The sequence below is a fragment of the Sus scrofa genome, chromosome 7 (genome assembly GCF_054392235.1).
Source record: "Sus scrofa isolate SSC_HxYL_T2T_F1_AM1 chromosome 7, Sscrofa_HxYL_maternal_Yorkshire_Landrace_v2.0, whole genome shotgun sequence".
NCBI classification, from domain to species: domain Eukaryota; kingdom Metazoa; phylum Chordata; class Mammalia; order Artiodactyla; family Suidae; genus Sus; species Sus scrofa.
The window spans coordinates 107,120,988-107,147,755 of record NC_139389.1 but is presented as its reverse complement, the minus strand read 5'-3'; the positions used below and the strand labels follow the sequence as shown (position 1 = coordinate 107,147,755).

Here is a 26,768-nt window from a genome sequence, read left to right as displayed (position 1 = left end):
GGACAGGTCACATGTCTACAAAGCTGGCCCACAAGTGTTCAGAGTGACAGGAAGATGTGATGAAATACAGATAGGAGGTGAGACAGTACTGGATTTTCCTTTTCTTCCAAGCCCGTCAAAGCAGGATTTCCAAGGCATTTCTTTTCATCTCAATGTAGCAGTCTGATCCAGATGCTCTTCAACCAAAATAAATCTTAGAAATCTCTTGTCCCTAGGATGAAGTCATTTGCAGGACTGGGACTTGGGTCAGAGGCTTTGTTTTGGGGTCAGGCATCTTGCTCCCTGAATTCCAATCTCTCTTCACCCTACCTTTCAAACTGCCCTTCCTTCTGCCCTTTTCCCTTTAGCCCACGAGCCTCCTCAAGATCTCTTCTGTTAAAGGACAAGCCCCGCTCAGCCTCTCTAGACCCCACACATTCGTCCACCCACCAGCTGACTCTTTCCCCTTCCTCAGCCATCCTGGAGGGAATGGTCTGTCCGCCCCATCACCACGTCCTCATTTCCAGAAGCCCCTGGCTGCCTGTAGTCTTGCCTCGTCCTCTACCAGCTTGTGGATTCCCTGCTCACTAAGGTGACCTCCTCATTGTCAAACCCAGTCATGTCTTCACAGTCCTTGTCCTTCTTGGCCCTTCTGGGGCACCCAACGTTACCTGGGCTCTGCTTCTGCAAAATGGGGACGCGGGTGGCTGGAGTAAATATACTCGAAGCACCAGAACGGGCCTGGCACATGGTACACACTCAGTGGCTGTTAGCAGGGGCTGCAATTGTCACCTGGAAATCCCACTCCTCTGGCCTACATTGCTCACTCCTGGGTGAGTCTCTCTTAACAAAATTTTAAAATCAGTTTCTCTTTCCACCAGACTCTTAAAATACTGGTGTTTTCCTAGTTCTGTCCTGTGTCCCCACACCTTTCTTCTTTCTCTCTTCAAGCTCCCCTGGCCCTTCTCTCCACACCCGTAACTTCCACTGCCCCCCTGTCTGCTCCGACATCCCCATCTCTCTCCTAAGCCCCAGGCGTATAAGCCAGTCCCAGACTGCGTTCATTCCCTTCCTTCCTTACATCCGATTTTCTTCCTACATGCTTCTACTCAGTTGGCCAAGTCAGAAAAACCCGGATATTTTTTTCGATTCCCTTAGCTGACATCGAGTGCAGGCCCTGTGCTGATCACTGGGGCTGTAACAGTGGGCAAACCCTCAGGGCCTGCCACACCTGCCACTGATGGGACACATATTGACACATGACTCGTTCTGGGAAGGTAACACACAGGGGGCCTCATTTTGATTGGAAAGACTTCCCTGGGGAAGGACGTGGAGACTGAGAACCGAAGGATGATGATGCCTCAATCAGACAAACTGAGGAGTTCCCACTGTGGTTCAGTGGTAATGAACCTGACTAGCATCCATGAGGACAAGGGTTCAGTCCCTGGCCTCGCTCAGTGGATTAAGGATCCGACGTTGCTGTGAGCTGTGGTGTAGGTCGCAGATGCGGCTCGGATCTGGCGTTGCTGTGGCTGTGGCTGTGGCTGGTGGCTACAGCTCTGATTGTACCCCTAGCCTGGGACCCTCCATATGCTGTGGGTGCGGCCCTAAAAAGACAAAAAAAAATTAAGTTAAACTAAAAAATCAGGCAAACTGGGGCTGGGGGACATTCGGGGCAGAGAGAAGAGCTTGTGCAAAGGCTCTGGTGGAAAGAAAAATGCCTAAGAAATGAAAAGACCAGCAGGAGGGAGGGCTGAGAAGGAGGTGGACTGTGGCTTCAGGTGAGGCTGGGCAGTGGATGGGAGCTGGGTGGCGTGTGACCAGGGAGGCCGGTTAGCGGTGGTCATTTTAGGCTTCTCCTTGCCACCTACTCCTACCTGCTCTCTCTTCCACCAGCTTCTCTCTTTAACCTTGGTCCTATCCTGAAGTCCTCACTGTTCACACATTGAAAGTTAAAATAGCCTCTTGTCCCCTCCAAATCCATCTTTTGCACTGTCATCCTGAGCGGTATTTCTAAAATGTAAATCTGGGATCCATACAATCTTGCCCCGGTTCCCCACTGTCAGGATAAAGTCCTGCCCCCCTTCCTCCCCTTAGTCCCCCTCCACATCCCTCCCCGGCACCCCCTTCCCACCAGCTTTACGGAATATCCTGCAGCTCCCCAAGTGTGCTGGCGGCATGAGCTTTGGTGCCTGCATGCCCTCCTCCTTTGTCTGCCCGCCGCTGCCCTGCTCTCCCACAAGTGCAGCTCCCCACCTGCTCCAGGAAGCCGGCCCTGCAGCCCCTCAAGCCCTCGCACTGGCCCCTCCTCTGTGGCGCACAGCCTCACACTGGCACATCTGTCCCACTTCCCTCCTTGCTAGTTGTGTATTTCCTCTGCCAGACTGCGGACTCCTGGAGGGAGGGGACTGGGGCTCATTCATCCTTGTCCTCTGATGCCTCAAGGCCGGGCGCATGTTAGGTGTTTAATAAATGTTTTCTTGAAGGCCAGGTAATGAAGGAAAGATGTGGTATAAACAGGTGGTGAAAAATGAAGCTCCACCCAGAAAGCTCTGCATGTAGGGATCGTGGCTCAAGGGTCTGGTTCCCAGGACCTCTGTGTGCTCTCTGGTTCTGTTTCTTCTAATAATCGGACATGGGTCTGAGAGCTGCCTCCTGCTGCCCCTGCCTGCCACTTCCATCCATCCAGAGGGGCAGGTGCACACAGGGTGGGCAGCATCAAGCCCCAGTGTATTCAGTCTCCTGGCAGAGTGGTTCTCAAAATGTAGTATGCATCAGAATCACCAGCAGGGCCTGTTAAAACACAGGCTGCCAGGGCTCGGGCCCCGGCGGATTCGGTTGACTCTGGGGTGGAGCCCAAGAATCTGCATCCCTAACACTTCCCAGGTGATGCTGATGGTGCTGATCTGGGGACTACTCTTTGAAAATCTCTCTTCTAGCGAAAGGATCTGCTGTAAAGATAATTACTCTCTATGGTGTTGGGGAAGGAGATGAGGGAAGCTTTTTGCTTGGGTTTGGTTTTGTAGGTTTTAAGAACTATTAGTGTGAGATTAATGTGGATAGATGGATCAGATCTCACGCGCTTACCTCCTCCCCAACCCGCTGGCTTCCCACAAAGTGCTTCTATGTTTACTCATCACCTATTCAGTGGATGTGTTTCGAAGGTGTAAAATGTACACGGCAGCACAGGAGGTGGAGTTGTTGATATCAAGGTGAAATCGATATGACACTCTCCTTGAAAGAGATCCTCCAGTATCGTCAAGACTATAGTTTTAGGAGATCAAAGAAGAAATGCCTACTCAGATGGGTGAGTTCCCCATCAGTGGAGTTGTTCCAGGAAGGCGTCTAGAGTGGGAATAACACAATTTGATATGTACTTAGACCACATGACTTTGAAGCTCTTGAAATTCTGTGATTAAGGGAGTCAGTGGTAATTGACGCAACAAAATGGCCCAAGTAAAACGCTGTGGAGTGAGCCGTGGGGAGGTGTGGGGAGGTCCGCCGAGGCAGCGGGGCCTTCCCCGAGTAAATACTGACTTTACTGTCCTTATTTTTAATAAACCTTTATTCCTCACCAAAGAGATGTTTGGTAATGAAATAGATTTTTATCCTATAACCCCATAATTTGCTGTTTCTTGACCTTAGATCATTTGAAAACTTAAATAGAAAAGGCCCACGGTGTGTCTCAGCGGCCTCCTCAGGCCCACTTTCCAAATCCAATGGAACTGAGATGGTAGTGCCATGTTATTATTATTATTGTTGTTGAAATATTTATGAGAGGGAGAGGGAAGCCAGTTATAGGAAGTGAATTTATAGTCACTAGGTCACCACCTCGATCATCAACCTGAATTTCAGAGTCTCCCCTTCCTAAGTCCAGCCCATTGCCAGATTCCATAGCAGAGGTAAGGGTCAAAGTCCCGCTTTCATGAGAGTCCAGCGCTTAAGATGAGGCAGGTCACACGGAAGCCCCTCACCCCTCACTACCGTTTATTGAGCATCTATTAGGTGCTCGGTACTGAGTGAGATACTTTACAATTATTATCTATAATCCCTCAAGGTAAATAGTACTATCATCATTTTCAGATTTAAAAAAGCCTGGAGAGATTGTGTGTCTTGTCCATTTTGTTTTTGAGAGTCAGCATAACCATACAATTGAGAATTGTGGTAAAAGACAGGCCAAAAATTCTAGTCTGAGTATAGATGGAAAGTGCAAAATTAGAAAATTGAATGCAGCTGTATATCAAATAGATAATACACCTCTGACCCAATGGGGTGTATTCTAGAAATGCAAGAATGGCTCATAGTCAGAAGCATTAGGAAATCAACATAATTCGCCATACCAACAAATTAAGGGAGAGTCATAGGAGTTCCTGTTCTGGCTCAGCAATAACGAACCCAACTAGTATTCATGAGGATGTGGGTTTGATCCCTGGCCTTGCTCAGTGGGTTAAGGATCCAGCATTGCTGTGAGCTGTGGTGTAGGTCACAGATGTGGCTTGGATCCTGAGTTGCTTTGGCTGGGCTGTATCTGCAATTGGATCCCTGGCCTAGGAACTTCCATATGTTACAGGTGTGGCCCTAAAAAGCAAAACAAACAAACAAACAAACAGAGAGTCATAAATTAGTAGATGCCGAAAGGGTGGCTGATAAAATTCTCCTATAATCTCTAAATCAGAAAATAAGAGGAACTACTTGGCTAAAAAAATTCTAAACCATGAACCCCTAAATCCAACTTCATTACAATAGGAAAAGCTGGCTTTTGCTGTTTTTAAATATTGTCGTGGTGACTCTTACAAATGAATTAAGCTAAGAAGATAAAATAATTCATATAAATATGAGGAAGAAGAGGTAACTTTTTTTTTTTGAGCCACACTGGCAGCATACAGAAGTTCCCAGGCTAGGGGTTAAATCTGAGATGCAGCTGCTGGCCTATGCCGCAGCCATGTGGGATCCAGGCCTTGTCTGTAACCTACACCACAGCTCACTGCAAGGCCAGATTCTTAATCCACGGAGCGAGGCCAGGGATCAAACCTGCATCCTCATGGATAGTTGGGTTTGTTACCCCTGAGCCATGATGGGAACGCCAGCATTATCTGTTTTTGGCAACGATTATAATACCTGAAAAACCTAAGAGCATCTAGGAAGAAAGTAGATCCAGGAGTAATGAGAGGAGGGGGTAAGACGGCCGGGTCACAACTCTTCTCTGTGCTCTGGGGGTCACATTGCCGGTCAGCTCCGGCACCCAAGTCTGATGATGAAGTCTGTGCGCTTACCACTTTGTGAAGTGGTAAGTCCCTGCTGTAACTCGGTCATGTGAAGGGAGAATCTCTTAAAGCTGCAACCTCGGGTGCTCCTGCAGATCGGGGTGTGGCTTGCTCTGATGGGGAGACGTGGGGACAGGATGAGAGAGTTGGCACAGGATTTTTACTGAAGACCCTCGAGGCCTCTGCTACCTGCAGAGCCATCCATCTAGGGGCTGAGATATTGGGCTTAGTGGCGGGGGGGGGGGGCTGTGTGTGTTGGGGGGGGTGGTCTTGTCTGAGCCATTTAGCTAGACTTCTGCTTCTCAGCTACTAAGCAGCCAACAAAGGCAACTGCCTCTTGCTTCTTCTTGGCTCCAAGAAACCATATTTGTGTTGATTGTGCCCTCTCCTACTGTCCGCTTGAGAGGCAGTGCCTATCAAGATACATGTTTAGAGGTCTGGGGTATCAGAGGCTTCCTGGGCCATCAAGGTCACGTGCTCTTGGTTGCCTTATCTACCAAGGAGGCCTAGGATTCATGGTTTTCATGGTGGAAGTGGAACTTGATTTTCTGGCACAAAATCACTGGGTGATAACATCAAAAATATGTACATAAAGCTTCGGTACTTTGTACAGAGCTGACTGCAGGGTGGTGGAAGGAGTACTGCCTGGGAATCCAGGAGACCTGGGTTCCTGTGGCTCTGCCACAACTAGCTGTGTGTTCCCAGGCAAATCGCTTAGCTTTGCTGGGCCTCACTTGCCTCATCTGTGTCATGGGGTGATGGACTAAATAGAGTCCCACTGCACTTCAACTTCCAAAGTGTAGTAATGATCCCCCTTACCATGCGCCCAGCTCTAGGTGCTTTGCAAAGAGAGGAACTCATTCTAGCAACCCTCTGAGCTAAATACCGTTATTATTCCCCCTTTCCCTCTGAAGAAACTGAGGCACAGAGAGGGCAAGTGACTTCCCCAGGGTCTCACAGCTGGGAAATGGTAGTGTCCTTAACAGTTCAACCTCCCTCTTCTACTACTATGGTTTTTCTTTGTTACATCAGTGTTGGTTCTGTCCAGCGGGGTGACGGGTGTTGGGAGCGGGAGACCTGTTTTTCAGAAACCCAGCTTGAGGGGATGGCGGGGAGTCACTGCTTGGGGGAATGGTGGCAGTGGCTGCAGAGGGTGTTGACATTTGTGTTTTCCTTTCTTTTCCTCCTTTTCCCTCTAGTCTGTGGCAAGCGCTACAAGAACCGGCCGGGACTCAGCTACCACTATGCTCACACTCACCTGGCCAGCGAGGAGGGGGATGAGGCCCAAGATCAGGAGACCCGGTCCCCACCTAACCACAGAAACGAGAACCACAGACGTGAGTTCCCAGTCGTTGGGTTGGGGGAGTGATGCGGTGGGTGGGCAGGGCCTATGGAACATTTCTTTTTTTTTCACCTCTGTCATCTTCTGGTGGCACCTATTGATTGGTCGCAGTGAGCTGTGATGAGTTGGCTATTTCAACCCAGCCCCAGATGGCCCATGGGTCAGCTGAGCCCCAGGCTGGGGAGTGAGCTGGGCAGGGCTGGCACACCCAGCTCTGCTTGTAGATGATGGGAGGTAAGTGTTAGGGCAGAAGGGAGACATCCCTACCTGGCAGTTGTCGAATGCTGGACCTGCTCCTCCTTCCCCTTAGCGCCAGAGGATCCATTCACAGCTGCTGACCTGAGTTGGGCACAGCCCTGGGGTGTGTCCATTCAGACTGACCTTCCACAGGTCCCCTTGGTCACCAAGAGGTGGAGAGTATTCTTGATCTACTGTCTTAGTCTGATAAGGTCATAGTTTTGGTAAGGGTTCTCCTGCTTAGAAACACTGCCCTGGAACCCCCATGCTTGAGCCATCAGCAGACGTAATCTGAGTGCCCTTGTCCTTGGGGATGTTGGGCTCTGAAGACCCAAAACGATCCTGAAGATTTGTGTTTCCATTTCTATTCTTTCTTCCCTTCCTCACTTCCAGTTATGAATTAGGGAGGCACAAAGGGCTTAGCAGTCACCCTATGACTTCCCTCTACAGCATGCCTCATGGTTTCTGGGCCTACCCCAAACTCAGAAGGGGATGGGCTCATGGCATCTTTAGGGTTTGCTTCAAGAGGTGGGTCATTATAGGATCATGAGGTGAAGGATAACTGTAGATGTGCCATGTGTTTATTTTGCTCGCAAGATTTTGTGGTAGGTGTTCTCAAAGTGAACAATTCTGTGTAATTCAAGGGATCAGACCTTTAAAGATATTCGGACTCTAAGGTTTGAGGTTGACTCTTGTATCTTTCAGTCAGCTCAGTTAGCTGATGTTGATTGGTGGCCTTCACCAAATATTTGAAACAATGAGCACACCTTGGCCAAGACCTCTCTTTGGATCAGCGTGGGTCTTCCTCTAACACCCACCTTACTTTCCCCTGTAGCATTGCCTTCCGTCTTAGTTTGCTTCGGCTGCCCTAACAAAATACTAAAGACTGAATGGCTTAAGGAACAGGAATGTATTTTCTCACAGTCCTGGAGGCTGGAAGTCCCGGATCCGTGGGCCATCAGGGTTGGTTTCCCCTGAGGCCTCTGTCCTTGGCTTGCAGGCAGCTGCCGTCTTGCTGCCTCTTCACGCCGTCATCCTCCTGGGTACGGTACTTCCAAGACTCTTTGTGGGTCCACATTTCCTCCTTCTATAAGGACACCAGTCAGATTGACAGGGCCCATCCTCACAGTCTCATTTTTTTTTTTTTTTATTATTTTCCCACTGTACAGCAAGGGGGTCAGGTCATCCTTAGATGTATACATTGCAGTTACAGTTTTTTCCCCCACCCTTTCTTCTGTTGCGACATGAGTATCTAGACATAGTTCTCAATGCTATTCAGCAGGATCTCCTTATAAATCTATTCTAGGTTGTGTCTGATAAGCCCAAGCTCCCCCTCCCTCCCACTCCCTCCCCCTCCCATCAGGCAACCACAAGTCTCTTCTCCAGGTCCATGATTTTCTTTTCTGAGGAGATGTTCATTTGTGCTGGATATTAGATTCCAGTTATAAGTGATATCATATGGTATTTGTCTTTGTCTTTCTGGCTCACTTCACTCAGGATGAGATTCTCTAGTTCCATCCATGTTGCTGCAAATGGCATTATGTCATTCTTTTTTATGGCTGAGTAGTATTCCATTGTGTATATATACCACATCTTGCGAATCCAATCATCTGTCGATGGACATTTGGATTGTTTCCATGTCCTGGCTATTCTCACAGTCTCATTTTAAATCCCCCCCCCTTTTTTTTTCTTTTGCTTTTTAGGGCTGCAGCTGCAGCATATGGAAGTTCCCAGGCTGGGGGTTGAATCGGAGCTGCCGTTGCCGGCCTATGCCACAGCAACACAGAATCTAAGCCTTGTCTGTGACCTATACTGCGGCTGAACTTTTGCTCTTTAGTCACCTCTTTAAAGGCCCTATATTCAAATACAGTCATCTTGAGGCACTGGGTGGGGGTTAGGGCTTCAGCATGTGAATTTTGAAAACTCAGACAGTAGGACCTTCTTTAATTCTTGCTCTCTTTTAGGGTTCAGGTCTCTCACGTGACAGAGCCTTTTTTTTTTTGCTTTTTATGGCCGCACTCACGGCATGTGGAGGTTCCCAGGCTAGGGGTCCAATCAGAGCTGCAGCTGCTGGCCTACACTACAGCCACAGCAACACGGGACCCTTAACCCACTGAGGCCAGGGATTGAACCTGCATTGTTATGGATCCTAGTTGGGTTCATTACTGCTGAGCCACGACAGGAGCTCTGTGACAGAGCCTTTTAACTATCATCTGGACAGAACCTGAAAAGCAGGCAGGAGGTGCCCACCTCCCTGTGCCAGCTTCTGAGTAGCTACAACCCTGAGTTCTCTGCCTGCTCCCTGGGGAGAGGTTCCCTTGGTCCAGTCACCCTTGTCTTCCAGGAGGCAAAACATATGGACTTGTACCCATCAGCTGCTTTGTGCATCTCCCCGTCTCTCCTCTTAGCCCTTCTCTCATCTAAGTGGTTCATGCGTGGCTATTGTCTCCTGCCCAGGAGGCCGAGAATGACCTCCTTTGATTTGGGTTGCTACCTGGACAGTGTTTATGAGTGATGGTTGCTCTCTCTAAAGGATTCATTGGCACAGTATTATTCTGGCCCCGGTGCTGGCTTATCTCCTTTACATCTTTTCAAATGTTGGGCCCTCTTGGTCCCCGTGTATACGTGCTTTCCTGGCATCGCTGGGTTTGGACTGCTTCTCTTTTGTGTGGCTCTCTTTCATGTGTGTGCACAGTGGTGGCAGCTCCAGAGGAAGGTTCCTTGTGGACCTGCGGGTGTACTGTTGGCCCCAAGTGGACCCGAGGGGTCTCCTCCTTGGTGACTCCCGCGGGCCCTTCCCTGCTGGTTGGCGACTTCTGTGATGGGCACTGACCCCTATTTCCTTCCGTCCACCAGTTTCCCCCACGCGGTCTCGGGGGTCAGTATCTTCTGTCTCCTGGGGTCCTTACCTTCAGGCTGGGTGGCCTTGCTCAGGAAGGAAGCTGCGTCTTTTCTCCTGGATGGAGATATGTCCCTGCGTGCGCTCCTCTCTCTGTGGGTTTGTCAGTGGCACTCTCACTCCAGCCCCCTCCCCACTCCCCTCCTCTCACCCTGCTGATGAGAAATTGGGTTCTTTGAAAAGAATCATCAGCCTCCCTAGGGGTTTTAAACTGCATAGAAAAGAATGGCTGTACCTGGGCTCCTCTGGAGCCTTCTCACAGGAGGAAGCTTCCAGAACCCTCATGAACACAGGTCTCTGAGAAGTCTGTGATTAAGTCCAATTTTACTGGCAGGGAGTGTGGGGCAGAAAGGCCCTTAGTGTCCCCAGAAGCCATCCTGTGTCCTCTTCCCCCATTTCTCTGGAAAATACAAGAGACCGCAGCTCTTCCCAGGTTCTCTGCATCATAAATGCCACCAGTCTGTCTGCTGTTCCCTCCCACAGTCCCCTGGTGAGGCCCCCCTCCCCCAATTTCTCGTGAGTGATAATTGCCAGCATCACTAATACCCAGTCATTAGCTGCTCCCACTGTTTGGGGAGGGGTGGGCTCCCATCCATCCTGCCCCTAAATGCCACTGGGACTGTGTGGTGAATCGAATGTGACAGCTCTGCAGCGTCCTAAGGTCTTAGCTTTGTGATCGTCCCTTGGCCAGGCTTTTGGAGTGGGGGAGGGGGGCAGCAGGGCTTAATCCACGAGGCTAATCTGCGGTTCCCCCAGGGAAAGTTCTGGATGCCAGTGGGGTGGGAATGCTGACTTTTCCTTCTTGAGCAGAGCTGCAGGGGGACCCAAGCTGCTTGCGAGCACAGGCCTGTCAGAAAAACAGCCCTACAGACTCCGGAGCTGTCAGTGTCATGGGCATCTGCTTTGCACCACCTGCAGCAGTAGAGACCTTTTGACTTTGGTCCTCCTGCTGTCCCTTGCTGCACCCCCAGCTGGTCTCCGGTGAAGCCCATTGCTCATCCCTGCTCCTGCTGCGGCTGAAAGGGCAGAGCAGAGTGCTGGAGCTGCCCCGACCTCCCCCAGCCCCCGCTGCCCTGTGCTGCCAGCTCAGCACTGCCATTCCTCCCGTCCCCCACCTCCCAGCTGATGTTCTCCCGCCTTTGTTCCTCTCCCAGTCCCTCATTTTCTCCTGAATACACACTTCTTGTCTCCTCTGAAGGTCTGTCTTCTTTCCTTTGTGCCCTTGCCTCTCTGTCTTAACTCCAGGCAGCCTAGGGATGCTTGGAGCTCAGACACCCACCCCCTCCTTGGAAGATAGGACTTTGCCGATGGGGTCTTCCCTGCTGAGCTGCTGCCCTTCTCCTCCTGGTGGGAGGCTGGATTCTTCTTCCTTCTATTTCTCTGACCACCTTCATCTCCTTTCTACAAATGAAATCACCGTGCGTGTGCATGTGTGTATGTATGTACATACAGATACAAACACACGCGTGGACTTACCTATATATGAATAAGGGGAGGGAGGGTTTGGGCAGGTTAGGACTCTGAGAGGTACCACTTAGAGGCATCCTGCTGTGACTGCCCATATGCCACCTTGGTAAGTGGGGCAAAAGAAAAAGGGCTAGGTTAGAATTTAAAACTCCTTTGACACACGCTCACATGTCAGAACTCTTCCTGAGCTTCTTTTCACCTTCTCTGCACAGAGGGACTCTATTGTAGATGATGATGTTTTCAAGGTACCTTTTGCGGGTAGGGTGAGTAGGGGCATTTATGAGCTCGTGGACCTGTATGGAAAAGCTCTCTGAATAAATTCAGTCTAATACATTCATTTGTCCATCCATCCATCTGTCCATTCATCCACCTATCCATCTACTGGTTTAGTAACCATGTACTGAATACTGTCTTGGTTCCTGTCCTTGAGGAGCTCATAGTTGTGAGTGGGAATATGTGATAGGGTATGTACAGACTGGTGAAGGAAGCCAAGATCTCAAGGTCATAGCATACTTGCTGCTCCTTAGGGCAGTCAGTAGTGCTCTCAGTGTGGCATCAGCATCATCAGGGAACTTGTAAATGCAGATTCTTGGCTCTACCTGACCTTTAAAACAGAAATTGTGAGGGTGCAGGTCAGCAATCCGTTTTAAAAAGCCCTGCAGTGTTTTGCTCTTTTTTATGGCTGAGTAGTATTCCATTGTATATGTGCACCACATCTTAATCCATTTATCTGTCAGTGGACATTTAGTTGCTTCCATGTCTTGGCTATTGTGAATAGTGCTGCTATGAACATAGGGTGCAGGTATCTTTCTGAATTATAGTTTTATACAGATATATGCCCAGGAGTGGGATTGCTGGATCATGTGGTAATTCTATTATTTTTCCGTAATGATTGTAACAACTTACTTTCCCACCCATAGTGTAGGAGGGTTCCCTTTTCTCCACACCCTCTTCAGCATTTGCTATTTGTAAACTTTTTAATGATGGCCATTCTGACTGGTATGAGGTGGTATCTCATTGCAGTTTTGATTTAAATTTCTCTAATACTTAGTGATGTTGAGCATCTTTTCGTGTGCCTGCTGGTCATCCATACATATGTCTTCTTTGGAGAAATGTCTATTTAGGTCTCTGCCCATTTTTTGATTGGGTTGTTTGATTTTTGCTGTTGAGTTGTGTGAATTGTTGGTATATTTTGGAGAGTAACAAAATAACACCTTTAACAGCAACATGGATACAAGTAGAGATTATCATGCAAAGTGAAGTAAGTCAGAAAGAAAAAGACAAAAAACTATATGAGATCACTTATATGTGGAATCTAAAATATGGCACAGACTCCCAGACACAGAGAACAGACTTACGGTTGCCAAGGGGTAGGAGGGAAGGAGTGGGATCGATTGGGGGTGTGGGGTTAGTAGATGCAAACTGCTACACCTAGAATGGATAAACAACACAGTCCTACTGTGTAGCACAAGGAATTATATCCAGCCTCTGGGATAGATCGTGATAGAAAAGACTACAAAAAAAAGAATGTATGTGTGTACAACTGAGTCACTTTGCTCTACAGCAGAAATTGGCACGAGACTGTAAATCAACCATACTTAAAAAAAAACTAAAAAGACAAAAAAAAAAAAAAAGCCTGCAGGGCATTCTGGTGTACTTGAAAGCTTCAGAAACATTAGAATGTTTAAAAAGCATTAGGGAACAACTATACTTTAATTAAAAAAAAGGCAACCCCCCAAAATAAATAAAAAGCATTAGGGGATTTACAAAGGCTTCCCTGAGGAGGTGACATTTTAGTTAGCCCTTAAACAATGAGGAAAAATTGACTGGGTGGGAGAGGGCTTCCCAGGTGGAGGGAACTGTATGTGCAAAGGTGGGGAGGTGGGAAATAGTTGGAGGTAGTGGGATCGACCATAGTATTGGAGGGATGGTGGGAACGTGGGCAGGGCCACAGCTGGAAGCATCTCCAATGCCAGGCCATGTGGTTGTCATGCTATAGGAAAAGGAGAACCGTGGGAGCAATGACTCGAAGTAAGAACAGATGATTTATAAAGAAGTCTATGTGGCATATTGTTAGTTGTTATATGGTATATCTCCTGTTTAATAACAGGAAAGAATATAAAATGCTCTCTACAACATACTTGAAACTCCTACGGGGGAAATGTGTTTTAAAATATGGACCCATAAAATTTATTCCAAGCCTCCTTCTCAGGCCCCTGGGATGGAAGGTAGGTTGTCCTTAGTCCCAGGATGTCGCAGTCTTCTGTCTGATAGTGGTGTGCCTGGCATATAGCTAGGCTCTCAAAACCTGTCAAGAAGAGAAAAGTCCCCGCCCCACATCTTTGGAGGGCATGTTGTATTCTGCAGAGCTGAGAGGGGAGGGCTGACTTGATTAAGGATAATGCCGGCTGATTAGATAATCTGAAAATTAGTCTGATAATGTGCAAATTATCTAAAAGAAGCATATGATGTCATTGCCACAATGATGGGAAAGATCTCACAGATGTTAGTCTTCTGACATCTCTGTCCTCTAACATACAGCCCAGGAGCAAAGGGCACAGCGTTAGAAGAGAGAGTGAAAGTCACATTGGACCTAAGCTTAAGAATTTTCGATCACTCTGAAAGGTGCCTGAAAAGCCATAAAATCCACACCACTCACCACTCACCCAGCCTTGATGCAGGAAGGTCAGGCTTTGTGGCTGCTGAGAGAGGACAATGCAGACCCAGGGCTCTGTCTGGAAAAGTGAGCCGCTTCTCACTTTCTAAGGAACAAATTTGGAAACTAACAACAGGGGTTCTTTAGATGCATTATTATTTAAACAGTTTGCAGATTGCCAAGCAAAGAAGAATCTGAGGGGCTGCTCTGGCCGTGAAAGTATACTTGGAGTTAATTCTCCAGACCTCTGGGTCATCCGTACCTTTGAGCCAGTGGTTAAGAAAATGGCATTGGAATTGACCGGGCCAGTGTGTGAATCATGAGCCTGCCACCCTGCCATCGTCTGTCTTGTGTAAATGTCGGTCAGTTACTACACTTCTCTGTTTCTTCATTGCCTCATCCTTAAAATAGAGAGAGCCATCATTCTGACCTTGTGGGGTTGCTGTGAGTCTTCAATGAGGTGACTGTGGTATTTGGCACCAGCTCCATACACTGTGTGTGCCGATAGCCCATCTCGGTGCTGCTCAGACTAACAGAGCATGTCTGGGACCACAGATGGCTCATCTGAATCAGGGCCTGTCTGTGGCTGTGCAGTGCTGGGAAGCTAACTGCCCATGGGGGTCTCATTGGCATCAGGCAGAACGATCAGAGCCTGACCTGGCCCTGGCACATCCTTTGCTAAATCTTAGATGTGGGACACCAATCCTTCCATCTAAGCTAAACCTGAGTATTTATTGAGCACTCACTGTGCACGTACCCACTCGTGGGGCCAAGTGTAATTGGGTCTCCACAAAGGCATAACATGTGGTCTCGGTCTTTTTTGTGTTTGTTTGTTTTTGCTTTTTAGGGTTGAACCTGCAGCATATGGAGGTTTCCAGGCTAGGGGTCTAATCGGAGCTACAGCTGCCGGCCTACGCCAGAGTCACAGCAACGCCAGATCCGAGCCGCGTCTGTGACGTACACCACAGCTCACAGCAATGCTGGATCCTTAACCCACTGATCAAGGCCAGGATTCGAACACGCGACCTCACTCGTTCCTAGTTGGATTCATTTCCACTGCGCCACCACGGGAACTCCCTTAGGACAACTACTGATCTAATTGGGATACACGAAACCATGTGAGAGGAAGTTGAGAGCGGAATCCAGCCAAGTGTGTGTGCCTGTACTTACTGTCCCTTTTCCCCAGGATTAGGCATCTCCCCACCACTTGTCTTTCTGGGAGCTTCTCTTATTTGTCTCACATTTTTGGCCTAATTACCTAAAATGTTCAGGATTGAAGAGTTCCAAGTCTGGATCAATGACAGTGACAATAATACATGCTGACAGTCCTGAATGTGTCAGACGCTGTGCTAGGTGTGCCACGTGTGTCTCATTCATTCCTACCTTACCAGGTAGGTGCTGTTGTCCCCTAGAGGACACCAAGGCACACAGAGACCGAGTGGTGTGCCCTCGGACATGGAGCGTGAATGTGAATTCTCCAGTCACGTGTTCCTTCTTGAGAAAGTTTACCTATTTAGGCCTTTGGTTTGGGGTTGGTTTTTTTTTTTCCTGCCTTTTCAGAACTAAAATGATTTTACAGAGGAAAGGAAAGAGGGAAAGACATGACGGAGTAACTATGAGGTGCCAGGCACCTTACACACATCATTTCATGTAACATTTGCAAGGCCATGAGGCCCAAACTGTTACTCTCATTTTACAAATGAGGAAACTGAGGCTTAGAAAGGTTGAGAAACTTGCCCCAAGTCACACGGTTAGCAAGATGAGAAGCTGAGATGTGAATGTGCTTTGTCAGGAAGATGTTAGAACCCCAGGAGGCAGATCCCAATCTCAGCCTAGGAACTTTGTCATGGTCCTACTGATGACCCTTAATTTTCCCCTACAGGCCAACTAAAAAGTGCCTCATAGTGGCTTTTCAAAAGAAATGAGTAGATTAATGGGCAGTATCAAAGTCAACTTGGGCTGCATAACAAAATATCGTAGACTGGGTGGCTTAAACAATGGGAATTTATTTCTCACAGTTCTAGAAGCAGAGAAGTCCAAGATAAAAGTGATGGTGGGGTTGGTGTCTGGTGGGGACTCTTTCCTTGGGTTGAAGATGGACATCTTTTTGCTGTGTCCCTACATGACCTTTCCTTTGTCCATGTCTGTAGAGAGAAGCAAGCTCTCTGATGTCTCTTCTTATAAGGGCACTAATCCCACCACAAGGGCCCCATCTCTCAATACCATCATATTGAGGGTTAGGGCTTCAACATAAGCATTTGTGGAGGGGGGGGGGGGAACAAATCAGTCCATAATAGGTGCATTTAATCTTCAGAACGAACTTTAGCTGTTTGGGATGTTATAGGGACCCACCTCTTTACAAATTCTACTTGGAACTTTAATTTGTAAATGAGTTTTGCTCTAGAAAAAGAATGATGCAACACTCAGTTCAGCACTTTTCTGGCATCTTTCTCTCTCATTCCATGTCTCAGCCTTTCCTGGCTCTTCTATCTCTTTTCGATCATGTTCCTAAAAAAATAATGCCATATCTAAAGTGAAAATCCTAAGATTCATCCTTGGCTGTTTTCCTTCACCCCAAATTAGTCTCCCTTTCTCCATCTCTATCATCAGCTCCTGCTTGGATCATTGCAACTTCTTTATTGGTCCCTAGGGTCTTACTCTTACCTCTTATACTCTGTTCTCCATGGAGCAGCCAAAATGGTCTTTTTTAAAGTATAGAATAGATTAGGCCATGCCATGCTTTTAAAACTTTCATCACACTTGAATGCAATCTGAACTCTTTGCCTTGAGGGCCTGCATGTTTGCCTCTGAACGCATGGTCAGCAGGATCAACATAACCTGGGACTCAGGTGACCAACTTGTCCAAGTTTTCCCAGGATATTCCCAGTTTCGACTGAAAGTTCTGTGCCCTGGAAAGCCCTTGTGCTGGGCAGACTTGGAGGGTTGGCTGCCCTGTGGGGGAACATGTAATGTGGACTCTGAGGCACTATCTGGCCTATGAATCCTAATCTGGATTTTCATGAGATTCCAAAGTCATTTGTTTGCACAGCACTCACATTTGAGAGGCCCTGGCCTCCAGGGCCTGACCACTCTGACTTGCTGTCCCTCAGGTATGTGGTCGTATATGCCCCTGGCAGGGTAGTATCAGGTGGGCCAGCCAAGAGTGTCACTGCCTGGGTTCAGAGCCAACATAGCCACTTACAAATGTGTGACTTTAGTCAAGCCTCCTTGTGCCTTCAGTATCACCTAGGTAATCACTGAACATTAATGCATTTATGTCATAGGGTTTTGAGATGATTAAATAAGTTAATTCACATAAAACACAGCACTAACAGAAGTGTGTAGGACACAACGTGATAGGACTCTTATTAGTCTCATTAAAGCCCCAGTTCTCCAGGTTGAGAGCATCAGAATCACCCGTTCCTTAAAAAGCAGGCTGCCAGATCCCACCCCAGAATTTCAGATTCAGTAGGTCTGGGGTGGGGGCCTAGAATTTGTGTTTTTAAGAAATCCCCATGTGAACCTCTGCCTTAGAGAAACCCAGCTTTGGATGACTGTTGGCCAGTCAGTATTTCCCTTTAATTCTTTTTTTTTTTTTTTTTTTGGATGCACCACGTCAGGTAACCAGGAATCAGGTGGCATTGTTAAATCCAGGGGATAAACTTGGTTTCCATTCTTGTCCTAAGGCTCTGTCCCACTTTGGGCAAAGGTCCCTATGGCTCCCAACACCCACATCCCCACTCGCTTTCTGGGTGTACTCTCATTTGGCCCTCATGCCTGGGCTGGGCCACCCCTCAGCTCTGTCCTAATCTGACTCTCCTAATCCTCAAGTCCGATACTTGAGGCTCATCGTTTTCTTTTCCCTGAGTATTGTTCTTTAATCTGAAGGACACCATTGGTCCCTTGTGGACTGATGGGGTTGACATACCCGAGTCCCGTGGAGTGGGTGGTGAGGAGGGGTGGGGAGAGGCAGGGCTGAACAAGAGAGGATGCGGCTTGCTGAATTCTGGCATTGCAGTAGTCATATCCTGACAACTGAAGCAGACGAAGCTTCTCCTGCACAAAAACACTGGGATGCCCTGCAATTCTCTAAGGGGAATGATCCCACTTCATTCACAGCCCTGTTGACATAGTTCTTCTCAAACGAAACATTCTCCACCTCCACTGACTCATTTGGTGGCTATAACAAGTTGCTTCGCTAGGGCATGAAATGACCCACGTGACCTTCCCCTCGAAAATGGAAACACCTCTTTGGGCTTGCCTTCATCAGCTTTGCTTGATCTTTTCCTTGCTCTTCTGAAGCATCGTTGACCAACCCGGGGTTGCTGGCCTAAGGCTGGAGCACAAAGACATCACTGATGGGTCATGTGACCATCTAGTCCCAGAACTGGTGACTGTGGTGTCCAAGCTGGCGAATTGCAACTCTAACCAAATACATGCATTAAAATGGAGGCATCATTGTGAGAGAAATGTGTTTTCTGATTTAACAGCACAGTGCCTTAGAATAAAGATTTACAAGGTGTGTGTCTAATGGCATGAGTTTTGTGTTCCATCAAGACAGAGGAGAAGAAGATAGGTACAGGGAAGGGTGAGTTGACTGACACACATTTAAAATTTTTTGTAAGATTCAGCAGCCACCAAAGCACATAGTAAGGGAGGCTCTATATTCTCATTGGCTGCTTCCAGGCTTCTGGTGAGAGGCCAAACATGGGGTTCAGAGGGCTCTGGGGGCCAAGTGAGTCTGGGAGTTCTTAACTCCTTCCATCCAGTTTTACAAGAAATGCCTGAGGGAGAGGATTCCCGCAGGAGGCAGAGCTGTTGGCCTTCTCCACCACCGCTTCCTTCCCTCAGTTGGTCCCCGATTCTTCATGTTACTTCTGCCCCTCACTCTTACTTTTTTTTTTTTTTTGTCTTTTTAGGGCCACACCTGCGGCATATGGAGGTTCCCAGGCTGGGGGTCCAAAAGGAGCTACAGCTGCTGGTCTATACCATAGCCACAGCAATTCGGGACCCGAGCCGTGTCTATACCATAGGTCACAGCAATGCCGGATCCTTAACCCACTGAGGAAGGCCAGGGATCGAACCTGTGTCCTCATGGATGCAAGTCGGGTTCATTAACCGCTTAGCCACGATGGGAACTCCCTGCCCCCTCACTCTTTAAGTGCCCGGTTAGGGCCAGAACCGAAGCTGGCAGTGCTTACTTAGGCTGGTCACTCAGGGCTTGGGGGACACTTTGTATCCACCAAATTCCTGGTCTTTGACTTCCCTCTGCCTGGCAGACATTCTCCCCCCCTCCAAAAAGCCTCTGTGAAGATTTGCCCACCCTTTCATTAAGTATTTATTGTCAGCTCTGTGTCAATCACTGTGCCAGGTGCTGGGGATTCAGAGATTAAAGACACCGCTCCTGCCCTCAGGGGGCTCACGGCTAATAGGGAAAGAGACACGTACACAAATATGAAGCGGTGATGAAAGACTGAGTTCCACCTCATTTGGAAAACTTCGCTTTTCTGGTTCTTTCTTCACCCTGTTATAGTCCTCAAACAATAGGCCCAAAAGGGGCATTAAGACATCATCTAGCACATTCTCTTGCCTCTAGATAGGCAGGCACTCAAACAAACCCGAGGTCAGGGTCACCTTCTCAGGTGCAGAGGCCTCTCCAGAGAAGACTCCTTCTCTGACGGTGGCTTTGCCTGTTGAACCGCCCTCGTGTCCAGCTTTCTTGTAGCCCGCAAGGCCATCTCGCTCCCTCTGTCTCCCACTGTCCTTGACAATATGAAATCTAGCGATTTAGGTCCATCTATAAACTTGACTTATTAAATCAGTCCTCGGCCTTCTCATCTCCAGGAGGACTCACGGCAGGGCCCAGAATCATTCTGCACGAGCAGTATCCCCTCCTGAATCCCAACCCTCCACGCACACTGTGCTCCATGCCAGGGGGCAAAATAGCCTGCGAGGCCTGACGGTCACGCGCTGAGTGGACCCTCGTGTCCGTCTTCCCCCACCAGCCTCCCCTGCTGCTCCGCCTTCCACATTCAGGGAGGAAGGCATCATTTGTCTTCCTTCCGGAGCCCTGGGGTGGGACCAGCGTTGCTATGAGGTGGCCAGGAAGAACCAGCCTGGATGGAATCCCACCGTTTTTATTCCTTGGATCTGCGGGATTTATTTTTTCATCAGTTCTACAGAAGCAATGAGGAAGGGTGTCAGGCCTTGGGGATAATTTATATGAGTAAACACGTAAGGAGTGGGGTGAGCAAGAGACTGAGAATTAAGGCCATTTATCCAGGCTTGGAGGCTCTGCGTGCCCTCTGGTCCAGCCTTCCCCACCGTCTTTATCTCGTCACTTTAACCCTCTCCTAGCTCTACTGCACTTGGGCCCGACTCGGATCTCTCCACAGCCTTCTGCTGTCTCCCCCTCCCCTCCCTGGCCCCTCATTAAAGGCTGGGTGGAAGGGAGCAGGCGGCGGCGGTGGCCTCCAGCTGAGGCCTGCTCTCTGATTCTGAAGGGAATCAGAGCACGGTCAGCTCACCCTCCCTCCTCACCCTCCCCGTCTCCACAGCTTCCTGCTCCAGCCTGGCCTGTGCAGGGTGCCCTGTGTGGCCAGCTTGGGGCCGCCTTCCGCTTTCCCGCTTCTCTTCCTCTCCCCTTCGCTTCACTCCATCCACTGAAGATGCGCTCTGCACAGCCAAGTGGCTCCGGACTAGGATGCTTTACACTTGAGAGATGAAGTAATAACAGGTGGCAAGACCAGAGGCTGCCGGAGCCCAGGATTCTGGTTGCCATGGCAACATGTCAGACCTGCGGAGGGATGGGAACTGTCAGCCGTGGAGGCTGGTGGGGGAACAAGTGAAGGGGGCGAGGAGAGGCACAGCACCTCCTGCAGGGCCCTTCTCCCTGCCCCCTGGGTTCCCCAAGCACTGCACACCCCTGCTGGCAGGCCCTGGGAGGACAGCTGCTGGCCCAGGGCTGGGGTAGGCTGCGTGGTGGGCAGGGAACACGGCTGCGCCTCTGCACACCAGGCCCTGGCAGGTGGTTGGAGCGTCTGCTCAGGATGTGAAGTCACGCTTTTGTGGATGTGCCGCGGAGGAGCCCAAACCTCTGGCTTGCTTCCTCTCTCCTTGGGACACTAGGGACATAGCTCTGGTCTCGGCAGAAGCAAGTGAAGGGCCGTTGCTGGTGGCCAGCCTGTCCCCACCGCTCATTCTTCTCACGAGTGGCAGGCGTATCGAGGCAGAAGTCAGACAGAAAGGGGGAAAGACAGCCTTGTCTGGGTGGTAGTTCTGTGGGAGATTTGGGGCCTTGTTTGCCCTTGACATGCGGCCTGACGGAAGTCAAAATCCTGTAGCATGAGGGTTCCTGTTGCCGCGCAGTAGAAACGAACCTGACTAGTATCCATGAGGATGTGGGTTGGATCCCTGGCCTCACTCAGTGGGTCAGGAATCTGTTGTGGCCTTGAGCTGTGGTGTAGGCTGGCAGCTACACCACAGCCTGGGAACTTCCATGTGCCACGAGTGCGGCCCTTCAAAGCAAATAAATAAATAAGTAAATAAAAATCTTGTCGTGTGGTCGTGTGCCCTAATACCTTTCCAGAATAACTGTTCCTCCATTCGTGAGTGTCCTGCTGGGACTCTTTGGGGTTCGGCTTTTCCTTTCTCTTGGTTTGATTTATTTGAATGTTCCCTCATACCTTCTGTTATTTTTTTCCCATTTTTTTCATGAACATTGTTCCTAATTTCCTTTTTTTTTTTCTTTTGAGCTTTTTAAAGTTATCTCCCCCAGGTAAACTCCTGAACTCTCAAGGCTCACTTTATTTTCTCAGCAGCTTCCTTGTATCACTTACATGATCTCAGCCCATGAACATCAATCAACAGAAAACCAAATCCATCACCGTAGACGCTGCCATTGAGATACCACTCGGGTCTTTGGCCTCCCTGTCATCTTGTTCTATAAAGCAGGACTCAATTTCCCATAAGCAGAAGCAGAATCTCGATTTAAATCCTACTGGCAAGGTCTGGACGAGCTTCCTATTTATAGTAAAATCCTTTTTATAATGATCTCATAGATGGTGCCAGGAAATTGCTCACGGATGGGTCAGGCCAAAGGCCAGTCAAGCCACTTTGTAAGCTTTACTTAAAAAGATTCCTTCATGAGTCTTGGAATTCTCTGGAGGAGTGTTTTCATGGAGTCTATGACAATAAATAGGGTCAGTGGGATGGATTATTGTGGTAGGTACATTAAATTTAAGTTCAAAGGGGATTTCCACTTTTATTAGGCCATTCTCAATACTTTTTATCGCTTTGGGCTTCCTAAATAAAGTAATGGGTGAATCACGTTGACTGCAAAGAGTTTATGAACTATTTTACGTGCAAGGTTGGCTCTGAGTTTCCCGGGGTGGGGTGGGGGGAGAGAAGTGTAACTAGAGACAGAGTCTCTGGGGGCACAGACCATCCAGGGGTGAATCCTGCCTCCTCCTCTGCTTCTTTGGCCCCTTCACCTCCTTGGGCTTCAGGTACCTCATCTGTCAAGGCTTCCTACCTCACAAAATGTCTATGAGAATCAATGAAATAGTGTATGTACAGCATCAGTGTAAGATCTGTCACAGTTTTGTGGGATAACACACGTCTGTTTCTTTTTCGTCTCACAAAACATTTGAACCAGGCACTGGTGTCCCCTTCTCAAGGGATAGTGAATCCTAGTCTTATACTTTCCTGACATGTTTGTGTACCCGATGATGTCTCACCCACTGCAGGTGGGGTACAGTATCCTGTTCCATCTTCCAGCAACTGAGGCCACTCTTGTGTACTCTGGGAACTAGACATGACCCAAGCCAAGCAACTGACCCATCCATGTGAACATGGACCAGCTCTTCTCTCTGGAAACTAGGGAAATTATACCAGGCAGTGAGTGGTACTCAGAATGACACATCACTCTGCCTCTGTCCCCCTAGGAGGAGCTCCCAAGGCAGCCCTGGGCTGCCTACTTAGCTCTCTGCTGTCCTTTTCTAAGCCATTCATCTCACATATCATTGTTAACAAAGCACACGGGACACACAGGTTTTCCAACAACGGGCTGATGTAGTCCCCCATCTGAAGGAGTAAACCATTGAAGACGGCGGGGGGCAGGGGTGAGGCAGGTGAACTCACGCATGGACAAGAGAAGGGTCATAGAAATGATGTCAACAACATGCTTTCCCCAAGGCCTGATTGGTCATTTCTGGCTGGGGAATTGAGAGAGCTCCACGGAAGAACTTTTACCCTGAAACCAATCCTAAATACCCCCAAAGGTAAGAGAACCGGATGCGAAAGCTATTGGTTAGTCTATCCCATGCCATTTTACCAAGGTGGGAGGAAGCTTTAGCTCATTGTCACTCGCAGAGAGTAGGGACTGAGGCAGAAAGGATTTTGCTGGAAAATGCAGTCTATGCTGGGCTCACCATCACTTTCTATGCTGGGCCATTGCTGGAGTAAATGATATCCAGCATCCTGGCATGTCCCAGCTGCACACACCAGGGCCTGCAGCTGGGAGTTTATCACCTTCTTCATCCTTTTGATCCGGAACTTTGTATAATTAATAACGAACTCAAATGCATGTGGGGACCCTGCTCTGCTTCAGGCTCCTCAGAAGCTTCTCTTCATCAGATGAATTCTGTTCCTTTGGTCTTTCTTCATAGTATCAATTTCTCCATCACTGTCTGCTTTGCTCTACTAGATCATTTCTGAATTTTTTTTAAAATTTCTTGCCATATTGGAGTCCCTGATTCAATAGGGTATTTTACTAATAGTCTATGGGTGGTAAAAACTGTAAAGAATTATCCAGATATTCTTATGCTCTATATTCTACTTCTTTATCCTCATAAATCACAAAGGATACAATGTGTTGGAGAAACTAGATTCTTTGGTTGCTTAAAGATTTTGTCTGAGGGGAGAAAATCTGACCTAATGGGGAGTCCCTAAGAGAACAGGAAAGAGACAGACGGTGAGTCTGGGTCTCCTGCAAGGTTTAGCGGGATGGTATACTTGGGATTCTTTGACAGTTCTTCATGCAGGAAGCTACCCAGGTTGTGATTGGCATCTCCACGTGCTATATGTAGTTCCTACCAATCATGGAACTGAGCGTTGGTTTACACTCAGCCCCAACATTTAATGTAACCCACTTCTTTCTGTTCACCTTTTGATTGACTTTCATGATAGTCTCTTGATGAGAAAACCCTGAGTGTATTTGCTTCATAGACATGCTTAGATTTTCTTTTCTTTTCTTTTTTCTTTTTAAGCATTTTTTATGGCCGCACCCGCACCATATGGAGGTTCCCAGGCTAGGGGTCCAATTGGAGCTACAGCTGCTGGCCTACGCCACAGCCACAGCAACATCAGATCCGAGCCGTGTCTGCGGCCTACGCCACAGCTCACGACAATGCTGGATCCTTAACCCACTGAGCGAGGCCAGGGATTGAATCCGCAACCTCAAAGTTCCTAGTTGGATTCGTTTCCACTGTGCCATGATGGGAACTCTGGATTTTCTTGAGAGAGTTCTAAAAACAGTCAAGATGGCCATCAAGGGGGAAAGAAGAAAGGGACTTCCTTCTGGATGTGGGCAATGAACATTTTATAGGCAGAGTAAAATATTTGTGGACATCCAGATTTGGGGAGATTATTTGCAAAGTCCTTCTGTATGACACACAGATGTCTTTGAGATGCAGTGACTGATGAAGAAAAACCCACACTCCCCAGGCCACCTGGTATGGCCATCTCCTCTGTCTGCCCCAAACAGCCCCCACATTTCTTGCAGAGAATTGTCTGCCTCCCTGAAGATGAAAATCAATGACTTAGAAACTGATTAAACAATCCAAATAGCAACTGATAAATGGATTAACCCTCTCTAATGTAATTCTGTGAGCTTTTGTCTTCCGCCTTCCCCAGGTAAGTTTTTCTATTCCTGGAGGCAAAGCAGAGGCAGGGAGGAAGCGAAGGCCAGGGGGAATCATATTAAGGTGGGTGAATCCATTTATCACTTACTGTCTGGATGGTATTTCTGCTCACATATCTGCTTCCTTGTACAGATTTGTACCCTACGGGACCCTGATTAATGCTAGCCAGTGAATAATGAAAGATAGCTGCAGACATTGAGTAGAGCGAGGACGAAGACACCCTGGTGGTTTAGGCTGATCCCAGACACAGAGAGACTTTTCTTCTTAGTCACAAACAGGGACTGTTAATGTGACAAAGAGAGGTCCACAACAGGGATCGAAAACTAAGGAAAATGGAGGCATCTCTCTTTGTGCAAAGAACCTTTTTAACCAGCTCCTTAGAAATGGAGATTTCAGTGCTTGAGGACATGGCTGTTTCCACAAGGCTTTGTTTTTAAGATCTTGTCCCACGACACTCCTTTGCCTTTGGTTAAGGCCTTTCAGCAGGGGTGGCTTGTGAAAACCTTTAGCCTCACGACATGCTCACCCCATCTCTGATGTGAGGCTAAGTGTCGGGTTCTGCTTCTAGGCACTCGGGGTGGTCTGCTGATTAACTAGTCCTGGGTGCTTGCCATGACCAGTGAGTCTGGGCTTTAGGGAGATGAGCCTGGACAAGAGTGGACACCTGTGTACCCTCCAAGATGATGTGCATGAGGTCCCCAAGGGCATCTTCAGGGTCCTTCCTGGAAATGATTCCCCCATCAGTGCTTCTGTGTTTTCCTTTTCGGAGATAAGGAGTATGTCCCTAAAGGACCATCTTTCCCAAGGGCAGGGCCTAGATGGTGCCTGTCCGCTCTTCTTCTAGGCACACCACTGTTGATGGTTACCATCTGACGTTTGGGGCCTTGGCCCCAGTGGCTGGGTGTTTGGAGGTGAGAGAAATGTACCTGCCCAGTAGGCCTTCTGGATGCTTTGCACACCCGGGGATGCAGTAAGAAGAGCAAAGTCATTACCATAAAAACCCAGAACTGGGAAATATTGCAAGAATCAAACTCAACTCTGGATGGCTTGTAAGACATTGTTAGTACTGTTGACCTGAGGAGGATCACAAAGAAAACTTAGCTCAAGTTAACAACTTGGTTGTAACAAAACCTCAGATTCTAAATTTCATATTCTTTCCGGAGCAGATTCTGCACACCGAGGGAGAAGCGGGGCCAGTGGAAAAATCACCCCAGCCTAACACTGGATGTTTTTTAAAAAATGTTTCCACAGCCCAGAAAGGACCGGATGGGACAGTCATTCCCAATAACTACTGTGACTTCTGCTTGGGGGGCTCTAACATGAACAAGAAGAGTGGGAGGCCGGAAGAGCTGGTGTCCTGTGCAGACTGTGGACGCTCTGGTGAGTGTGCCTGTAGACCAGGAACTGTTCTGCTCGCCTTTCTCTGCCATCTTGCGGGGGGCGGGGCTGAAAGGTGGGGGTGCAGAAGTGATAGTGGTGGTATTTTAAGCGGAGAGGGGTATCCGATTATTTTGATTTTTGTCTTCTTAAGAACTAAAAGTTACACCCTGGGATCCAGGGAAAAAGAAAGAAGGTTTTGGCCAGTGTGTGTCTGGCCTTTCCATGAGGTGGATATTTCCTTGTGTGTTGTTGTGGATGACCGCGGGACACAGTGGGAACACTGGAGACACAGTCAACATGCTTCCTTGTATCGGCTGATGTGCACGTAACAAAAAGATGTGTTGGTTCCGCGGAAGTGCCCGGGGCAAACCGGAAGAGTACAGACACATGAATATTGGGAGAGCAGCCACCTCCGGACGTGTGGGAGCCAGAGATCCCTGGGCTCCTGGGCAGCTGCATACATATCACCTCCATTGGCCCAATCATCCCATCGTCTCATACGGAAAACAAAAGAAAGCCTGGTAGATCAAGGAGGCGAAAGGCAGGTGCTCCTAGGGCTCCTCTGGACCTGGGATGTTTTGAATTTTCATTTTTGATCTAGCCAAAGACTGAAATTGGTCTT

The 26,768-nt window shown here is 48.4% G+C and overlaps 1 protein-coding gene across 21 annotated transcripts in view; it reads left to right on the top strand.

Annotated features, from left to right (window-relative positions):
• The window catches only part of DPF3 (double PHD fingers 3), a 314,102-nt gene that overhangs the window by 220,213 nt on the left and 67,121 nt on the right, over positions 1-26,768 (top strand). For 20 of the 21 annotated variants that reach the window (XR_014811148.1, XR_014811140.1, XR_014811143.1 and 17 more), the window contains 2 exons: positions 6,443-6,580; positions 26,018-26,146. Coding sequence is in view for 9 of the 21 variants with exons in the window: in XM_021099467.2 (XP_020955126.1) it covers positions 6,443-6,580; positions 26,018-26,146 (267 nt within the window). In the remaining 12 variants the exon portion in view is untranslated. Of the gene's footprint in view, positions 1-6,442; positions 8,557-8,864; positions 12,477-26,017; positions 26,147-26,768 lie in introns of those variants that run through there. The other variant, XR_014811149.1, reaches the window with a different exon arrangement.